Source organism: Mustela erminea, chromosome 6, assembly GCF_009829155.1.
Source record: "Mustela erminea isolate mMusErm1 chromosome 6, mMusErm1.Pri, whole genome shotgun sequence".
Classification (NCBI taxonomy): Eukaryota; Metazoa; Chordata; class Mammalia; order Carnivora; family Mustelidae; genus Mustela; species Mustela erminea.
In genome coordinates this window covers 126334723-126350697 of record NC_045619.1, presented here as the reverse complement: position 1 = coordinate 126350697, position 15975 = coordinate 126334723, and the positions used below count along the sequence as shown (strand labels likewise).

Here is a 15975-nt window from a genome sequence, read left to right as displayed (position 1 = left end):
GTCAGTGAGTTCATAATTATTTTTTTTTTAAGATTTTATTTATTTATTTGAGAGAGAGACAGTGAGAGAGAGCATGAGAGGCGAGAAGGTCAGAGGGAGAAGCAGACTCCCCATGGAGCTGGGAGCCCGATGCGGGACTCGATCCCGGGACTCCAGGACGGTGACCTGAGCCGAAGGCAGTTGCTCAACCAACTGAGCCACCCAGGCGCCCCCATAATTATTTTTATATAGTGGGTTATTTTCATTAAAAAATGTTTACTTTTTTTTCAACCTAGCTGGTATATATGTATTTCTAGTAGAACCTAAGTAGTGTTTATTTGTGAAGGATGCAATGTCTACTTGAAAAGAAAAGTAGAAAAAAGTGTTCGCTTTTATCATGTAACATTTTTTTCCTCCATGCTTTCAGTAACAAGCATTTTTTCCCTATGTTGCCAGTGATTATTGTTACCGTATATATTAGTTAAACATCAGTTAGACATTTCCCATATTTCGGTGTCAACTTGATCTAACTGGTAACTAGGTACTCTAGGTAGACATGCTCACTTTCGGGTTTTTATTCCTCAATCAGCAATTCTTTGATCTTGAGAATAATACCATTTGAGCAATTATGGTAAATATCCTTTAGGGTTATGTCCGATCTGCCAAAAAAAATAAATTTTTGTTTCCATCCTTTTTTCTCTTGGCTGCATATCACTGAGCTCAGACTCCGATACAATGTAACTGAAGCGGTTCCAGTTTACAGCTGAATTACATAAGGATCCTCTTAGCCCTTTTGTTGTCTCTAATAATGTCGTTGATTAGAGGATTTGGATAGTTTAATCCCATGCAGGGCTCTCGCACTTAGCTGTTTTGTTGAAATAGGAGCAGGGCATAAAGCATTCTTTCATTAAAAAAAAATTCTCAATGGCTGATACAAGTATCTTTAGTTTTGAAATTCATGCAGAAGCATCATTAAATTTTTAAGCAGGTAATTATGGTGAAGTGGCTTGACATCTGATCTTGATAAATGAGACTAGAATTTCATCTAGTTTTGTTTTTTCATTAACACTGTACTTTCTAATGTAGCTGACTGGCCTGTTCGTTTGAGTCCAGTGTTTTGGTGCAGGGTGGGGGTGGGGACGACTCTTTGTTTTTTACTTAATGCTTAAGGTAGAAGATGAGTTTGTTATATATAGCTCAAGCAGCAATCTGTTGTTGTGGAAAAAAAGAAAAGAATTGTCATGAGAATCTAGTTGCTTTTTTTTTTTCTGCAGCTGAAATCCTGCTCTGTTCATACACCTTGAAAATATTTTAATTCAGAGAGCTTTGCATATAACTATGTATGAGGGAGCCCTTTTCTCCAAAAGACCGTGCTATATGGAGAATGAAAATGGCTTTGGCCTTCTGGCCTGCTAACGTCAGCTCCCATCATGATGCTGGACGGTGGAAAGCTGGCACCCATCCCCTCTCACTGGCTCACGCTGGGAGCCCAGTAGTGTTGGGGAGCCCCGACCACAGGGCATCTCAGCTGTCATGTTTGTGGGCCCACAACCTTGGAAGTGGGTGGGAGGCTGGGGACAGGGATAGTGGGCCGCCGCCATTGACGGAGCCACTGGTACAGCCTAGAGCCCTTCCCAGGCATTGTCTCTCTCTCATTCATAACTGCCCCTGAGGATGAGTGCTGACATTGCCCCAGTCTATGCATGAGGAAACTGGATGAGCCCAGAGACTCTGTGTAATTTGCTCAAAGACACACAGGTACTAAATTCAGTCTGGGGCCGGAGGCTGTCAGAGGCCGCACTCCTGAACTGCTCTGCTATGAGGCGCAAATTGAAAATGTTTGTGAGAACACAGTTGAGACTTTGTTTCCCGATGAACGCCCCAAAGGAGGATCATTATAACTTTTAACAAGTGATAAGTGATGACTGTGAGATAGGGCTGGTTGGAATTTTAATCTGCGTTGAGATGTGTTAGGAGGTGGTAATTTGGTAGAAGAAATGTGTTAATAAAGTTAGCAAATAAAGTGAATTTAAATGTTGTGAAGGAGAGTTTATTAATGGCTCTCTTATCACATAGTTTTCCAGAAGGGTTTGTGACAGGGCCCATGAAAGGTCTTGAAGATTCTAGCTCAAAGATTTGGCATAAAGAGGAATTAATTATGAAGGAATCAGATTAGGTGGGATATTCTCAGGGAAAAAAGGAAGCCGACCGAAGTTCTGGCAGATAATTATTAAAAGTTGGCAAGTAGGAAAGACGAGGGACCTAAAGATTATAAAGATTTAAAAATCGTCATGCTTTGTAATCTTATGTACTTAAAAAAAAATCAATAAATTTGAGTCAGAAGCGTAATGCGATGAGCAGAAAACAGAGCAAGTATGTATTAAGTTCCTTAATGTCAGCTGGAGGCCAACCCCAGCAGGGTAGCCCTTAACCCCTTCCCTCCTGCCCTTCCCCTCAACGTGGAGTCTTACAGGCCACCCTGATACCCAGCAGGAATTTTCCCTAATAAGAATCTCGGGTTTATTGCCACATTTCATTCTCTTCTGCTTCAGAAGAGATTCAAAAATGTTTGTGAAGATAAGAACTAGTGAATCTCTGGGCTTTTCCACAGTTTTTCTCCTCTTAGCCCACCTCACTGAACCCATCTCCATGTTTAAGGTGCGGATTTGATGAAAAAGTCCTTCTACCGTAATAACAACCCACGCGATCGTGTCACAGCCTCCATGGTTACCTGCGAGGCACTGTTTTCATTGCCTGAGCTATGCTCTCTTTCTGTGTCCTCTCCACCCTCCCCCTGACATTAGTGGTATTATCCCATTTTATAGTTAGAATAACTGAGGCTCAAGAGATGTGAACTCATTGTCAAGGCACAGAGCTAGTAAGCCGAGAGATTTAATCTCCCGTCTGAGTCCCAAATTTAGACTCTTTTTATTTTGAAGATTTCCTGGTACTTTAATTAAAGAATAAAGGGGTCAGCCTTATCAGCAAAACCTGTTGCTGTTCCCCACTGCGCTGTCCTTGGTCTCGCATTTCCTTCTCAGTGTCCTGGATCGGAACACTTACGTAATACCCACTGGGCACTGCGGTCCTTGATCGTGGCTGTGTCAAAGCAGCTTCCCATCTAGAGACACATTTGACACATCACCGGTGGTTTCGCTTGAGGTTTTAGATGCAGAGCTGCCTGACTGGGAAGGAGCCCGGGCCATGGTCTGACTGCGGAGCTCAGGCCGGGAAGGGGCCTGGCATTGTGAGAGGGACACTGGAGCCTGGAGACCTTCCCCAAACTGAGGTAGCGGGCCAGCCCTGTCATTCCTGCTGGGCTGACCTTTGCAAGTTCATTACAGGCAGCCCTCTTCCTTTTGTAATAAAGCCCACTTAAGTTGTTTATTTATTTTTTTTTAAGATTTTATTTATTTATTTGACAGAGATCACAAGTAGGCAGAGAGGCAGGCAGAGAGAGAGAGAGAGAGAGGAGGAAGCAGGCTCCCTGCTGAGCAGAGAGCCCTATGCGGGGCTCGATCCCAGGACCCTAGGATCATGACCTGAGCCAAAGGCAGAAGCTTTAACCAACTAAGCCATCCAGGCCACCACCCCCCGACTTGAGTTTTTGAAAGCCAGCCACGTGAAGGTGGAACAGTGGACTCCTGTGTTACGGGGATACTTGTTCCCTCAGCGCGCAGACACATGATAAATGGTCTCATTGTACTCCTGGTGGCTGCTGCCTCTTACGTCTTGGGCCAAGGTTTTTCTGTTGCTTTGTGCTATGTTTTTACCTGGATAGGGTGATTATTTCTTCGAGAACGGGGTTAGGGAGATTCAGGTGAGGTAAGCAGCAGGCATCTCATTCATTTGTTCAATAAATATCAAGACTGACCATCAGTTCCTGGCAGACAGGAACACGGTGAGGGCAGAAACAGCCAGAGTTCCTACCCTCATGCAGCTGCCACGTTTGGGGAAGAGAGAAGTCGACTCATATAATCCAACTAGATAAATGAGCAGCTGAGCCAAGCATCATTAAGGAAAAATATGCTTGTCCATCCACATGCCTGCGCTTTGGGATGTGGCCTAGGCAGGAACCAGGAAAGGCTTCCCATAAGCAAGTGTCTCTGCAGCTGAGATCTGAAGTCAGGTGGCAGGTAACTGGGTGTGGTAAGAGGGCCAGAAGGTGGGCCGGAACAGAGTTCATGGTGGCCCAGGAGGTAATGGAACCAAACTATCCTGGCCCACTGGGCCATGTTAGAGTTTGCTTCTTCCCGGCAGGACATGGGATACCATGAAGGCCTTAGCAGGGGCTAGGCAAGATCAAACTTACATTTGGAAAAGATCTTCCCTTCCCAGAGGACTGGGGGTCAGTTTGCACAGCTTCAATCTTTACCACTTCCCAGGGAACTTCCAAGGGCCTGGAAAGAGCAGGGATGGAGAAACAGGGTCTTTGCCTGGCCACAGGTCTAGGGGAGCAGGCCCTGGCCCAGCCAAGCCCCCCCCCCCACCTTGCAGAGAGATGCTGTCACCTGGTAATCAGTGTCTGCAGCTGTGTGTGCCCAGACCTCTAGAGGGTGTCCGGGAAGGGCAGAGGGGGCAGGCCAGATAGACTCTAGAGAGAGGGGTCGGGGCAGGCGCTGTGCTAGGTGTGGGAGAGGGCCATGTGGGGGGCAGAAGAGGCCCTGACCCTGTTCTCTAGGAGCTCAGAGGCTGAGCTCAGCCCCAGGCACAGCTGTCTGGGACCCATGGCCACCAGTGAACAACCTGCCTGTCCTATCTGCTGGGGGGCAGAGGGTATCACTGGGGATTTCTGATGCAGTGTTTCCCGAATGTCTTGTTCCCAAATCAGTAGGCCCAGGGGGCGTTCTGAAGGGGTGAGAAGAGCAGGCTTCATGTGGAAATCAGTGTGGGGCCTGCTGCTGGTGCGCACCCCATCTCAGAGACTCACAGCCCATAGTAACTTTGGGAGGCCCTCCTCCTCAGAAACCGTTGGATTTGATTGACTCATTTTTTTCCCCAACTAGTGTTGCAAAGAACAGGACTTGGGAAAAGCTGCCTTAATGCAGTTTCCAGAAGCAGCCTAATGCAGTATAAAGAACAGGAGCTTTGAACATAGGATCCTGAATTCACTCTGCTTTAGCTTTGATTCCGCGGGCACGCTCTTTTAATCTTTCCGAGCCTGTTTGCCTTCTTGCACGGGGATCGGAACGTCTGTCTCAGGCTAGGCCCGCTGTCTCCCTACCCCGCCGGGCCTGGCTCTCTTCCACCTCCACACGCTTGTGGGGAGCAGACCAGGTACCCGAGGTCTGGCTGCGTGGCTGGGAGGCTGGCTCCGCGTGGGGAAAAGATTCAAGCTTTATGAATACGGTGCCACAGCTTTATAGTATTATTGCTGCCTCAAGAGGGGGAAGGCTGCCCACACAGAGGAGCTCCCGGCCAGATGCACCGTGACTCCCGGCAGCGGCAGGACGGGCAGTCTCTGGCCACTGGCTGAGGGAGGTGGAAAGCTGTTCTGTGAGGACTTGAAAAGGGGAGTGTGGGAAAGCCCGTGGGAGGAACAAGAGCTTCCTCTGTTTCTGGGACTCAGCAAACTGATCGAAGGCATGAGAACCAGCACTCTGTTTTATTTGTTGTTGGCTTTTTTTCTTTTTTTTTTTTTACTAGAATAAGTAACATCTTTATTTCTTGACCCAGCTTTATTGAGGTATAATTGACCACAGTATTCTAGGATATTTCATGCATATGTGGTGGTGACTGATGTGTGTGTCCCCGGGAAAGGATTTCCCCATCAAGTTATGAACACAGCCGTCACCTCGCATAGTGACCTTTGTTCTTTGGGTGAGAACATTTCAGTTCTGCTCTCTTAGCAGATGCCAGTGATACGGCACAGCATTACCGACTGTGGTCACCACATTCTACATTAGATCCTCAGACTTTACTCCCCTGAGAGCTGGAGCTTTGTACCCTTTCACCAACTGTCCCTATGTCTTCCACCCCCCTCAGCCCTCAGCAGCCACGTTTCCAGTTTCTAGGAGTTAAATCTCACACACATACACACACACATACACACGTACGTGATATCACACAGTATTTATCTTTCCCTGTCTGGCTTCTTTCACTTAGCCTAATGCCCCCAGGTTCATCCATGTTGTCACAAATGACAGAATTTCTTTCTTGAGGCCAGATGCCATCCCACTGTATCCGTACGGATCACATTTTCTCGATCCGGTCGCCCACTGACAGACACCGAGCTTGTTTCCCTACCTTGGCTGGTATGAATGATGCTGCTGTGAACATGGGCGTACAGAGATCTCTCCGAGATAATGATGTTGTTTCCTTTGGATCTGTACTCAGCACTGGGGTTGCTGGATCTTTCCGTAGTTCTGGTTTTAATTCCTTGAGGAATTTTCGTACTGCTTTCCACAGCGGCTGCACCAGTTTGCATTCCCACCAAGAGGGCACAAGGTTCTCATTTCTCCACATCCTCGCCAACACTGGTTCTCTCGACTTTTTGATACTCGCTGTCCTGACAGGGGTGAGGTGACCGTTCACTGGGGTTTTTGATCTGCATTTCTCTGATAACAAGTGATGTGGAACCTCTCTGTAGCTGTTGGCCATTCGGACTCTTTTTTGCCAAAGGGTTTGCATGTATCAATTTTTAAGTTTTAGGTCTCTCCGACCTCACTTACCTATCTAAACAAAGAGTTGTGTGATTTTCCCCCTGAGCTTAAATGAGGAAGAGTCAGCCTGGCCCGAGGGGACTCATGGTGCAAAGACAAGGAAATGGGAGCTGAGCAAGAGGAGAGCAGGCAGGAGGCGGCTTCTGAGGAGCGGAAGGCATCAGGGACAGCGGGGGCAGCTCTTCTCCTGTCCTAAGGGAGTGTGGCTTTCTCTCCAGCTCGGAGAACGGGCCGCTTCCCAACGGGCTCAGGACGAGAAGTGGCTCTGCGGGTCTCCGCAAATTGATCTCATTTCATTTCCAGCCAGAACTTCAGACCTATAATTTCACATGCTTGCCCTTTGCGTAAGGAAGTTCATTTCCTAAGTTCTAGCTGAGCCGCCCGAGGCCCTCCAGCTGCTCTGCATCACCGAGCGGGTGTGGCACCGAAGCCCCAAGGGTCGTCTTCTCGGGCCACAGGCCCAGGGTCAGAGCAGTCTTGGACCCTGTGCCGAGCCAGCCGGCTGGGGGGCTGCCGGCATTTTAGCCAGCAGACGGGCCGCCATGCTCTGTCCTCAGGAGGCCTGGCCACATCTGACTTGAGCGGTTAGAACAGAGTGCTTCAGACCACGAGTCCGGGGACGTCCACTTAGAAGAAAAATCATGACCTGAAAAGGCAAACGAGAACTTGGCAGGCAGGAGTAAGCTGCCCCACGGGGCTAGGTCCTGCCCCACATTAGTCTCCCCACGGCTGGACCCGGGGACGGAGGGAGAGGAGGCCTCCGGGGCCGGAGCTGCTGCGTGGGAAGGGAGCCCTGTCCGGCTTCTCCGGTCCCCCCGCTCCCGCCATAAGGAAATCCGAGCAGGACAGAAGGACCACGTTAGTCACCAGAGCACTGACACGGGCATTTGCTGGCTGATTGGGACATTTGGGCTTTTACTTCTTTGTGACGGACAGCATAATAATCTGCTCTCAGCCCAGTGTGCTGAATTTCAAAGTGCTTTCACAAGAGACTCTGCTGGAAGCTACTTGGGAGGTCCCTGGTTTTTCCCATCAGCCAGTCTTCATTGTCGGGAGAGCGGCTCTCTTCCCTCCTTGCCAGTCATGCGCTCTGCTCTTTGGGGTAATCCAACCTCCATGTGATCCATGCACGCCTCTCGGCATCCAGCTTCGCATTTCAGGGAAAATAATACCAGGGCTGAGCCAGCCCCAAGTGTGGGGCTACGTTTTTGGCCAGAGAAGCTGCCTGGGACTGTGAGAGCATCATAATGGAGGCTCCTGGCTGGCTGCCTCTTAGGGAGACCCTCGCCTCATTTCTGCTGCCCCGTCCCTCCCAGCGTCCCCCCACGGGCATTTTCCTGCGCCCGTTTGCTTCAGGTCTGGGGGTTCGTTTAAGGCATGTCTGACCCTCTTGCCTCCCCCCCTCCAGTTTCTTGCCCAGTTAAAGCTCATGGACTATAGCCTCCTGGTGGGAATCCACGACGTGGAGAGAGCCGAGCAGGAAGAGGTGGAGTGTGAAGAGAACGAGGGGGACGAGGAGGGGGAGAGCGATGGCGCCCACCCCGTCGGGACCCCGCCGGACAGTCCTGGAAATACGCTGAACAGCTCGCCGCCCTTGGCCCCAGGGGAGTTTGACCCGAACATTGATGTTTATGGAATTAAGTGCCATGAAAGTAAGCTGAGTTATTACCAACTCTTTTTATCTATGAAATGGTTTGATTTTGCATTGTTTCCTACCAGTAATTGTAATCCCCGTCCAAAGCAGGCGGCCCTCCAAGACTTACTCCCCAGAGCCCCAGGAATCGATTCAGGGACGGGAGTATGTTAAGAGGATCTGTAATCTCTGGTTTTGAAACCTACTGTGAAAAGGCCCTTGAATTGTTTGATGTTGAGGGAATAGAGCGAAGCCACCAACTAGTTTATATACACAACGCACATGTGTGCGCACTTCTGTAAATGTAGGGGACACGCAGAAGAAATGTTTGTAAATGTTTTCTTAGCTCTTACGTGGCTCTGAAGGAGCGTCGGGAATCCCTCCCCTGCCGGGTACAGATAGGGTCCCTCCTGAACCTCGCTCAGCCACCCTGTGACGGCGGGTGTCTCATCGCTACCCGCCCTTTCCCTTTCACGAGCGCTGCTGGCCCAGGGTGTGGGATGACGATGTCTGCTTTGCTGTTGTCCGTCCTCTGCTGAGCGGACTCCACTCTGTCACTCCATCCCACCCCGGCCCCGTTAAAGGGTCTGTGGCTCTCTTCTCCAGCGTGAGCGCAGTCTTAGTCCTCGAAATCGGTATGATTGGGCATCTGAAGGAATATTACCTTCTACTTTAGCTACTTATGCATGAGAAAATCAGAATAATTTAGAGAGATGATAAATGCCAGCCTCTTATTTTTTGAGTAATAAAAATGGTTCATCATTGTTTAAACACAGCTCAGACTCACTTGGCTGATATGCCCCATGAGAATTTGTTTTTTTAATTTTGCCCACCAAAATTCCCAACACAGAAAATTAGATATAGTCAAATGTACTTCTCTTATTGTTTATAATTAAAACAGCATTATACTGGTGGAAATACGCAGGAAGACTGATTGGATATATGCCTTTATCCAGTTCTGATGCTGGACTCCATCAGAATTACAAACAGGCATGCCTCAAAGATACCCTGGGTTCTAGACCACAATAAAGCAAGTCAAATGAATGTGCTGGTTTCCCAGCACGTATAAAAGTTGTGTCTACCCTAGCCTAGAGTATATTTGTGCAATAGCGCTGTGTCTGGAAAAAAAAACATACACAATCTTATTTTAAAAATACTTTATTGCTAAAACATACTAGCCATCATGTGAGCTTTCAGTGAGTTTTAATCACTGATCAAACATCACAATAAAAATATAATAATGAAAAAGTTTAAAATATTGCTAGGATTACCAGAATGTGACCGAGACACGAAGTGAGCAAATGCTGTTGAAAAGCTCCGTGCAGGGTTGCGGGTAGAGGCAGTCTCTGCAAAGCGCATTACAGCCGTACTGGTAGAAAAGGATTAAGGAGCAAAATTACCTCTATTCTATTTTTAAAATAGCATTTTTCTTTACACCAAGGCAATACATAATGATTAAGGAAAATGCACATTAACAAAAAAAGGAAAACAGTCTTGCCCTTGGACCTCTACTGGTGATATTCTGGGGTTATACTTTTTTTTTTTTTTTTTACTTTTTAAATTGAGAGAGAATTGGAAAAAAAAAAAAAGCTATTTAACAGGGATATGCAGGAGTTACATGGATTTTTTTTTCAAATTATGATTTTATTTTTTTAGCACTTGTTTTTGTTTTGTACCTGAGAGCTGACACACCATGTTAGGTTAGTTCCGCATGTCCGGCATCAGGATGGGACCAGTCTGTCCGTGACGCAGTGCTCACCACAGGGGTGGCTGCCGTCTGTCCCCTCGCAACACTGTTAGCCTCTCACTGCCTGTATTCCTCGTGCTGTGCCTTGGTACTCACTCCGGAACTGGAAGCCTGTATCCCCCAACCCCACTTCCCCATTTTGCCTCTCTCCCCACCCCATTAAACCCAGAGGAGGGGAGTAAAAAGTTAAGTTGTCGTTTTCCAGAATGCGTTTGAGCTGCAGTGTACCCGGCCTTTGTGTTCAGACCCCTCGGGTCCCCGTCCCGGATTCCTCCCCCTCCGCCCTTCTAGGCCATGTCACTGGTCTCACAATCGTTGCTCTCGTCTCTCTACAGACTCGCCCAGGAAAGAGGTGTACTTTATGGCAATTATTGACATTTTGACTCATTATGATGCAAAAAAGAAAGCTGCCCACGCCGCCAAAACTGTTAAGCATGGGGTAAGTACCTCCACCATGTTTCCCTCTCCGCTCCCGGGCCCGCTGCTGTCTGCGGTGCGGGAACCAGCCCCGCCCCTTGCCGCCAAGCTGGCCAGAGTCCCTCCCGGGTTCTTGTTGGTTTGGGGGGTCGCGTTCAGAGTGTGAGACTGAGAGGCAGCGAATGCCAACAGGCTCACACCAGCTCTCCCCACACCCTGGGCAAGTCACTTAAACTCAGTGGCTCGTCCTTTTACGCACGGGATGGTCACAGACTCATGCATCTCTGGAATGTAGTACAAATGCGTTTTTGTTGGGAAAATGCTTCAAAGATGAAAGTGAAGACAGCTGAGTGTTTTCACATGAGTCCTCAAAACTCACCTGTTGAGACTATTCTTTTTTTTTTTTTTTTTGGGTGCATATATATATATATTTTTTTATTTTTATTTCCAGCATAACAGTATTCATTATTTTTGCACCACACCCCGTGCTCCATGCAATCCGTGCCCTCTATAATACCCACCACCTGGTACCCCAACCTCCCACCCCCTGTCCCTTCAAAACCCTCAGATTGTTTTTCAGAGTCCATAGTCTCTCATGGTTCACCTCCCCTTCCAATTTCCCCCAACTCCCTTCTCCACTCTAAGTCCCCATGTAATACAAATCAAAACCACAATGAGATATCACCTCACACCAGTCAGAATGGCTAAAATAAACAAGTCAGGAAATGACAGATGCTGGCGAGGATGCGGAGAAAGGGGAACCCTCCTACACTGTTGGTGGGAATGCAAGCTGGTGCAGCCACTCTGGAAAACAGCATGGAGGTTCCTCAAAATGTTGAAAATAGAACTGCCCTATGACCCAGCAATTGCACTATTGGGTATTTACCCTAAGGATACAAACGTAGTGATCCAAAGGGGCACGTGCACCCGAATGTTTATAGCAGCAATGTCCACAATAGCCAAACTATGGAAAGAACCTAGATGTCCATCAACAGATGAATGTTGAGACTATTCTGATACCCTACTCTGTGCTTCAGATGCTTCCCGAACATGCGGGATTATCTTCCGTTTTGTACGGTGAACTGTATTTTCTCTATCTTTTGGGTGCAAGATCCAAGTTTAATAACATGAATTCTTCACCTTCATTGTGCTTGTTTTAAATTATCACTATTCTGTGCATATGGGGACTTGCTGAATTCCCCGTGACGAGCCCGTGATGGCCAGTTGTGTAGCCTGCTCAGGGTCACAGCGCTAGAAAGTGGTAGAAATGGGACTGCTCCCCAGAACCCAGCCAGCCCCCTGCTCTCTGGTAGTCCCATCTCCCCTGCGCTACCAGCAAAAACCCCCTCCCTGGTTGAACTTCACATGTTGTGACCATCCATTATGCTTGTATTATAGAGATTTGTTTTGGCTTTCCAGACACTGCTAAAAAAGCCAGAGACCCCCAGCCCATAGCAATGAACTTGGGCCCTGGCCCGTTCACTCAAGGAGAGGTGCCTGCCTGTAGTATATATAGCCAGCCGAGAACATCAGCCTCGATTAAAAAGGCTCTTTTTCTGTATTTTAAAATCAAACAGGCTGTCCTCTCAGCAAGGGAGCCAGTCTACAGCCATATTCTCTTTGCCAAAGAAACATTTTAGTTACATCACCAGCAACTAGGTATGGTATTCCTGCAGGGTGCAAAGCAGGGCTGAAGACCTCCCCCAGCCCACTGCTGGAGTCCAGGGCCTGTATCGGTACCTGGGGGCTCTCACCTGGAAGCTGGCATCCTTCAGGGTAGCGTTTGCGAAATACGTGCATGCCTGAGGCACCGTCCCCCTTCTCTGGTTCTGAGTCCGGTGCAGGAAGCTGGGGGAGGTCTGGAAAAGGCTCTGTAGTCATTCTGATGCTCACCGCTGCCTGAGAACCACGGGTCTACTGCAGAGATCAACTGGGTCAGAAGCCTTATAATCCATATTTTAGTCTTCCCAGTTGTGTAACCTTGAGAAAACACTTCGGAGCTTAAGGGTCCCAACTAATAAAGGAGTCCTAACCCTTTGCTGATGGGGTTTAGTAGAGGACACCCGAGGTGAGCAGGTGCTCTGCGTCTGAGCCCACCCCTCCCCACACGTGCTGCAGTATCACACACCCTGGGGAACTCGAAATCAATCGGAGCAAGCATGGCTCCATTCTAGTCTCTTCTGAGACCCCAGCTCAGCTCCACAATACGCCACGGACTGTGCACAAGTTTGCAGGAGCAAGACCTTACCTTAGCAAAGGAATGTGTCGAGCTGCGGCTGGGAACTCTTCTCTGCCTTCAAGGCCTGGGCTCCTCCGTGGAGATCCCCGTGGCCCAGGCCAGGCTGGGAAATTACAGGTTCCCCGGGGAGTATGGGTGTCTAAAAATAGCCCGTGGTGACTTCATAAAACTGGTCTTGCCCTCTGCGGCTCAGGAAACTGGCCAGTAACTACATACCTCAGGTCTGGTCGCCAGGGCTGCCTCCCGGAATGGGAAGTCCCCGCTGAAGGTCTGTGTGAAGGGGAACAATGGCAGCCTGTGCCCCGCGCTGAGGGAGCCGGCCCGGCCCCTGCGGGGGGAGGTGCCATCCGCAGCCTGAGGTCTCACCTGGCTGGGGTGCGGCTGATCCAGACCCCGCTGCTGTGGCTGTCACCCCTCTTGTGAGTGCTCCGCCCCTTACCTGAGTCCTGAAAAAGAAACCTGATCCTCTGTCCTTGTCAGTTCCCTTCAGCCAAATGTTGCTGTTGGCATCACTCTCAAGGGATCTCCAATCTGCTCTCCTGAAAAATGGCAATATTGTTCGTGTGGCTTCTGAGCGTAGGCCACACAGTCCACCATGTGACAGGCACATCCCAAACATGGCTAGTTGGATTTTTTTTTTTAAGTTGCTGAAGTCAGCGTGATTACAGCATCTGTTGTTACGGACTCTTCGCCTCATTTTCACACAGATTTCTAAGAACCTTGATTATTCGGACACAATATGCAAGATATTTTAAGAACAGAGGCAGAGATTGGAAAATTATTAGCTTTGTGTTTAGCTGCAATTGGAAATTGCTATAGAGACTAAGTAGTAATTATTTTGATAATTCTTCTCTTTTAAAACTGCCCAGGCTGGTGCAGAGATCTCGACCGTGAACCCAGAACAGTATTCAAAGCGCTTTTTGGACTTTATTGGCCACATCTTGACGTAACCTCCCACATGGCCTTGGACGGACATGAGCACGGGAAGGACAGAGGTGGCTTCGGCGTAGGAAAAACGAAAACCAAACTCAGTGAAGCACACCTCCTCGTTTACATCTTCAGGCCAAGATGACTGATTTGGAGGCTACTCGCTTTAACAGCTACCTGATATTTCCCAGCATCGTTCTAGCTATTTCTGACACGTGTGCGTGCGTGTGTGTCTGCGCGCGTGTATGCGTGTATCTTAAAAATTAATTAATTAATTAATTAATGAAACCCGGTCAGCTTCAGTCAGAGTGCATTTGGGCAACAACCCTCCGACTCCAGCTGTGGGTGGACGGATGGACGGGTGAGCACGTGCGGGGGGAGGGGGCAAAGGCAATGCATGTCAGACCAACCATGTTGGCGTCACGCGATAAACTGTGGATCAGTTTATTTTTTGGAGTTGAAAGATGTGACAGTATTCATAATAATAATGAAGATAATAATAATGATGATAATAATGATGGTGATTAAAAGAAAAAAACTTACTGCGAATGTTACATTTCTACCACGCACGCTGACACTCCTTTATAGTTGTCCGCCAAGCCCCTGGCGCGGGCTGGGGGAGCGCGAGCATCGCCAGCACGCCCGGGCTCAGGGTTCTGCCTCCGCGGTGTCGGGACTCCCGGGGTCCGGGGACAAAGGCCCCTCCTCCAGCAAGAAGCCGATGCCCCTAGTGACTCTTGTCTGTACATTTTCACCTCAGTAAGTATGTCCAGGAAACTGCTTACTTCTCTTTTCTTGCCTGGAGCTTCTTCACTGTTACATTCTTATGTTGCAATATAGGAATTAATGCTACAAAATAAAAATAAAGCTTACCTGAAAAGTGCATAGTTTTGGGCAATGGTATCTACATCTCCTACTGTGGGAAGGTGAGCAAAGCATTAGAACTCTGAATTTTCCTGTTAACAATGGCAAATGTGGATTCTAAGATGTTTGTTTCACCATTGATTAAACAGTGGTATTTTGTTATGAATTATCCCTTTAACTGAAACCCTCAATTTTACTGTTTACATTATTAGGAAAACAGGGATATTTTTGAATCTAAAAATTTAATGTACAGCATGTGATATCTGAAGTTTACATGTAAAGTCATTTTACAGTGTAGGTGAAATAATGTTTGTCATATTTTGAAATGTATCCTGCAGTCATGTTTTTGGGTGAATGTTTTATTCAAAGTACATGGTAGGCAGTCTTATACAATAAAAGGAAAAGGGTTGTTTTGTTTCCTCCAGATGTACATTTATCAACCAGATTTTTTTTTTTTAAATGTTTAACCCAAATCTGGTTATGTAAGTTCATTGCCCTAAACTGTGCTGGTTGTGTTTTAATCAGTTTATAAGTTTCCAACATCAATCATGTATTTACCAACTTTCTGGCATTTTCAGAAAGGCGTCAAGCTAAAATATTAGACTTGCTTAGAGTAGGTTATCAACTTATACACTGTGCTAAAGCTGTGCCTTTGAAATTCTTTGTTTAAAACACGAGATGATTTTGTAGGCAGTTTCAGGAAAGATTAAAAAAAAGCCACTTTTCAGTGATTACTTAGAACTAAGCAAATACCCCCTGCCATACTGCCCCTTCCAGGAACTTTACTTCAGGGCTTATCAAGACTTCAGTTGTGCCTACTGCGTGTGGGTTGACTTGGGAAAATCAGGTGATAGCAAAATCGGGGTCTCTGAAAGCCAGCAGCAACGCCATTCTACTAGTGACTTCACCGGAGGTCTGTGAGTCCCGGTGGCTGATGTTCTCGCCCCTGTGACATGGCTGTCCAAATCTGAATTTTATGCCTTCATATTAGCTGAGCCTGGGATTTGCGCCCCCTTCCCCCTCCCCCACCATTCATTCTGGCATCGAGTCCCTCTCAGTGTTCTGAAGTCATACTGTGGTTTCTTGGACCCAAGACTACAAAAGTGAGACCCTGAAGTAAAGATATGGTACACATACATTATTTGAGTAACCATTTCCTTTGTGGCCCGTCTGTGTATGCTTTTAGAAGTTTACAAAATGCTTTTTTTTTTTTTTTCTTTTTTTTGGTCTGTAACAGTCTCTGTCATTCATTTGTCGATAAACTGTTTGGACAGAGTGAGGAAGTTTGCCTTGTATCTCCTAGTGCTAACAATACACTCCAGTCATGAGCCAGGCTTTACAAAATAAAGCACTTTGATGACTCAAGGTGGATCCTTCGTTCCTCTCTGTCCATTGTGTTTCTCTCTACTGCAAATGAATTCCAAGTACTCGGTACTTAGCTGATCCTTGAAGTAGTAAAAGTGAAATTGAATCTTTTTTGCCTTCAACCTGTGACTTATTTTATTAG

At 47.5% G+C, this 15975-nt stretch overlaps 1 protein-coding gene across 1 annotated transcript in view; it reads left to right on the top strand.

Annotated features, from left to right (window-relative positions):
* The window catches only part of PIP4K2A (phosphatidylinositol-5-phosphate 4-kinase type 2 alpha), a 172707-nt gene extending 157497 nt beyond the window's left edge, over positions 1 to 15210 (top strand). Inside the window, exons 8-10 of the mRNA XM_032349607.1 lie at positions 8050 to 8293; positions 10357 to 10460; positions 13547 to 15210. Coding sequence (XP_032205498.1) covers positions 8050 to 8293; positions 10357 to 10460; positions 13547 to 13627 — 429 coding nt within the window. The 3' untranslated portion in view covers positions 13628 to 15210. The remainder of the gene's footprint in view (positions 1 to 8049; positions 8294 to 10356; positions 10461 to 13546) is intronic.
* The last annotated feature ends 765 nt before the right edge of the window (positions 15211 to 15975 follow it).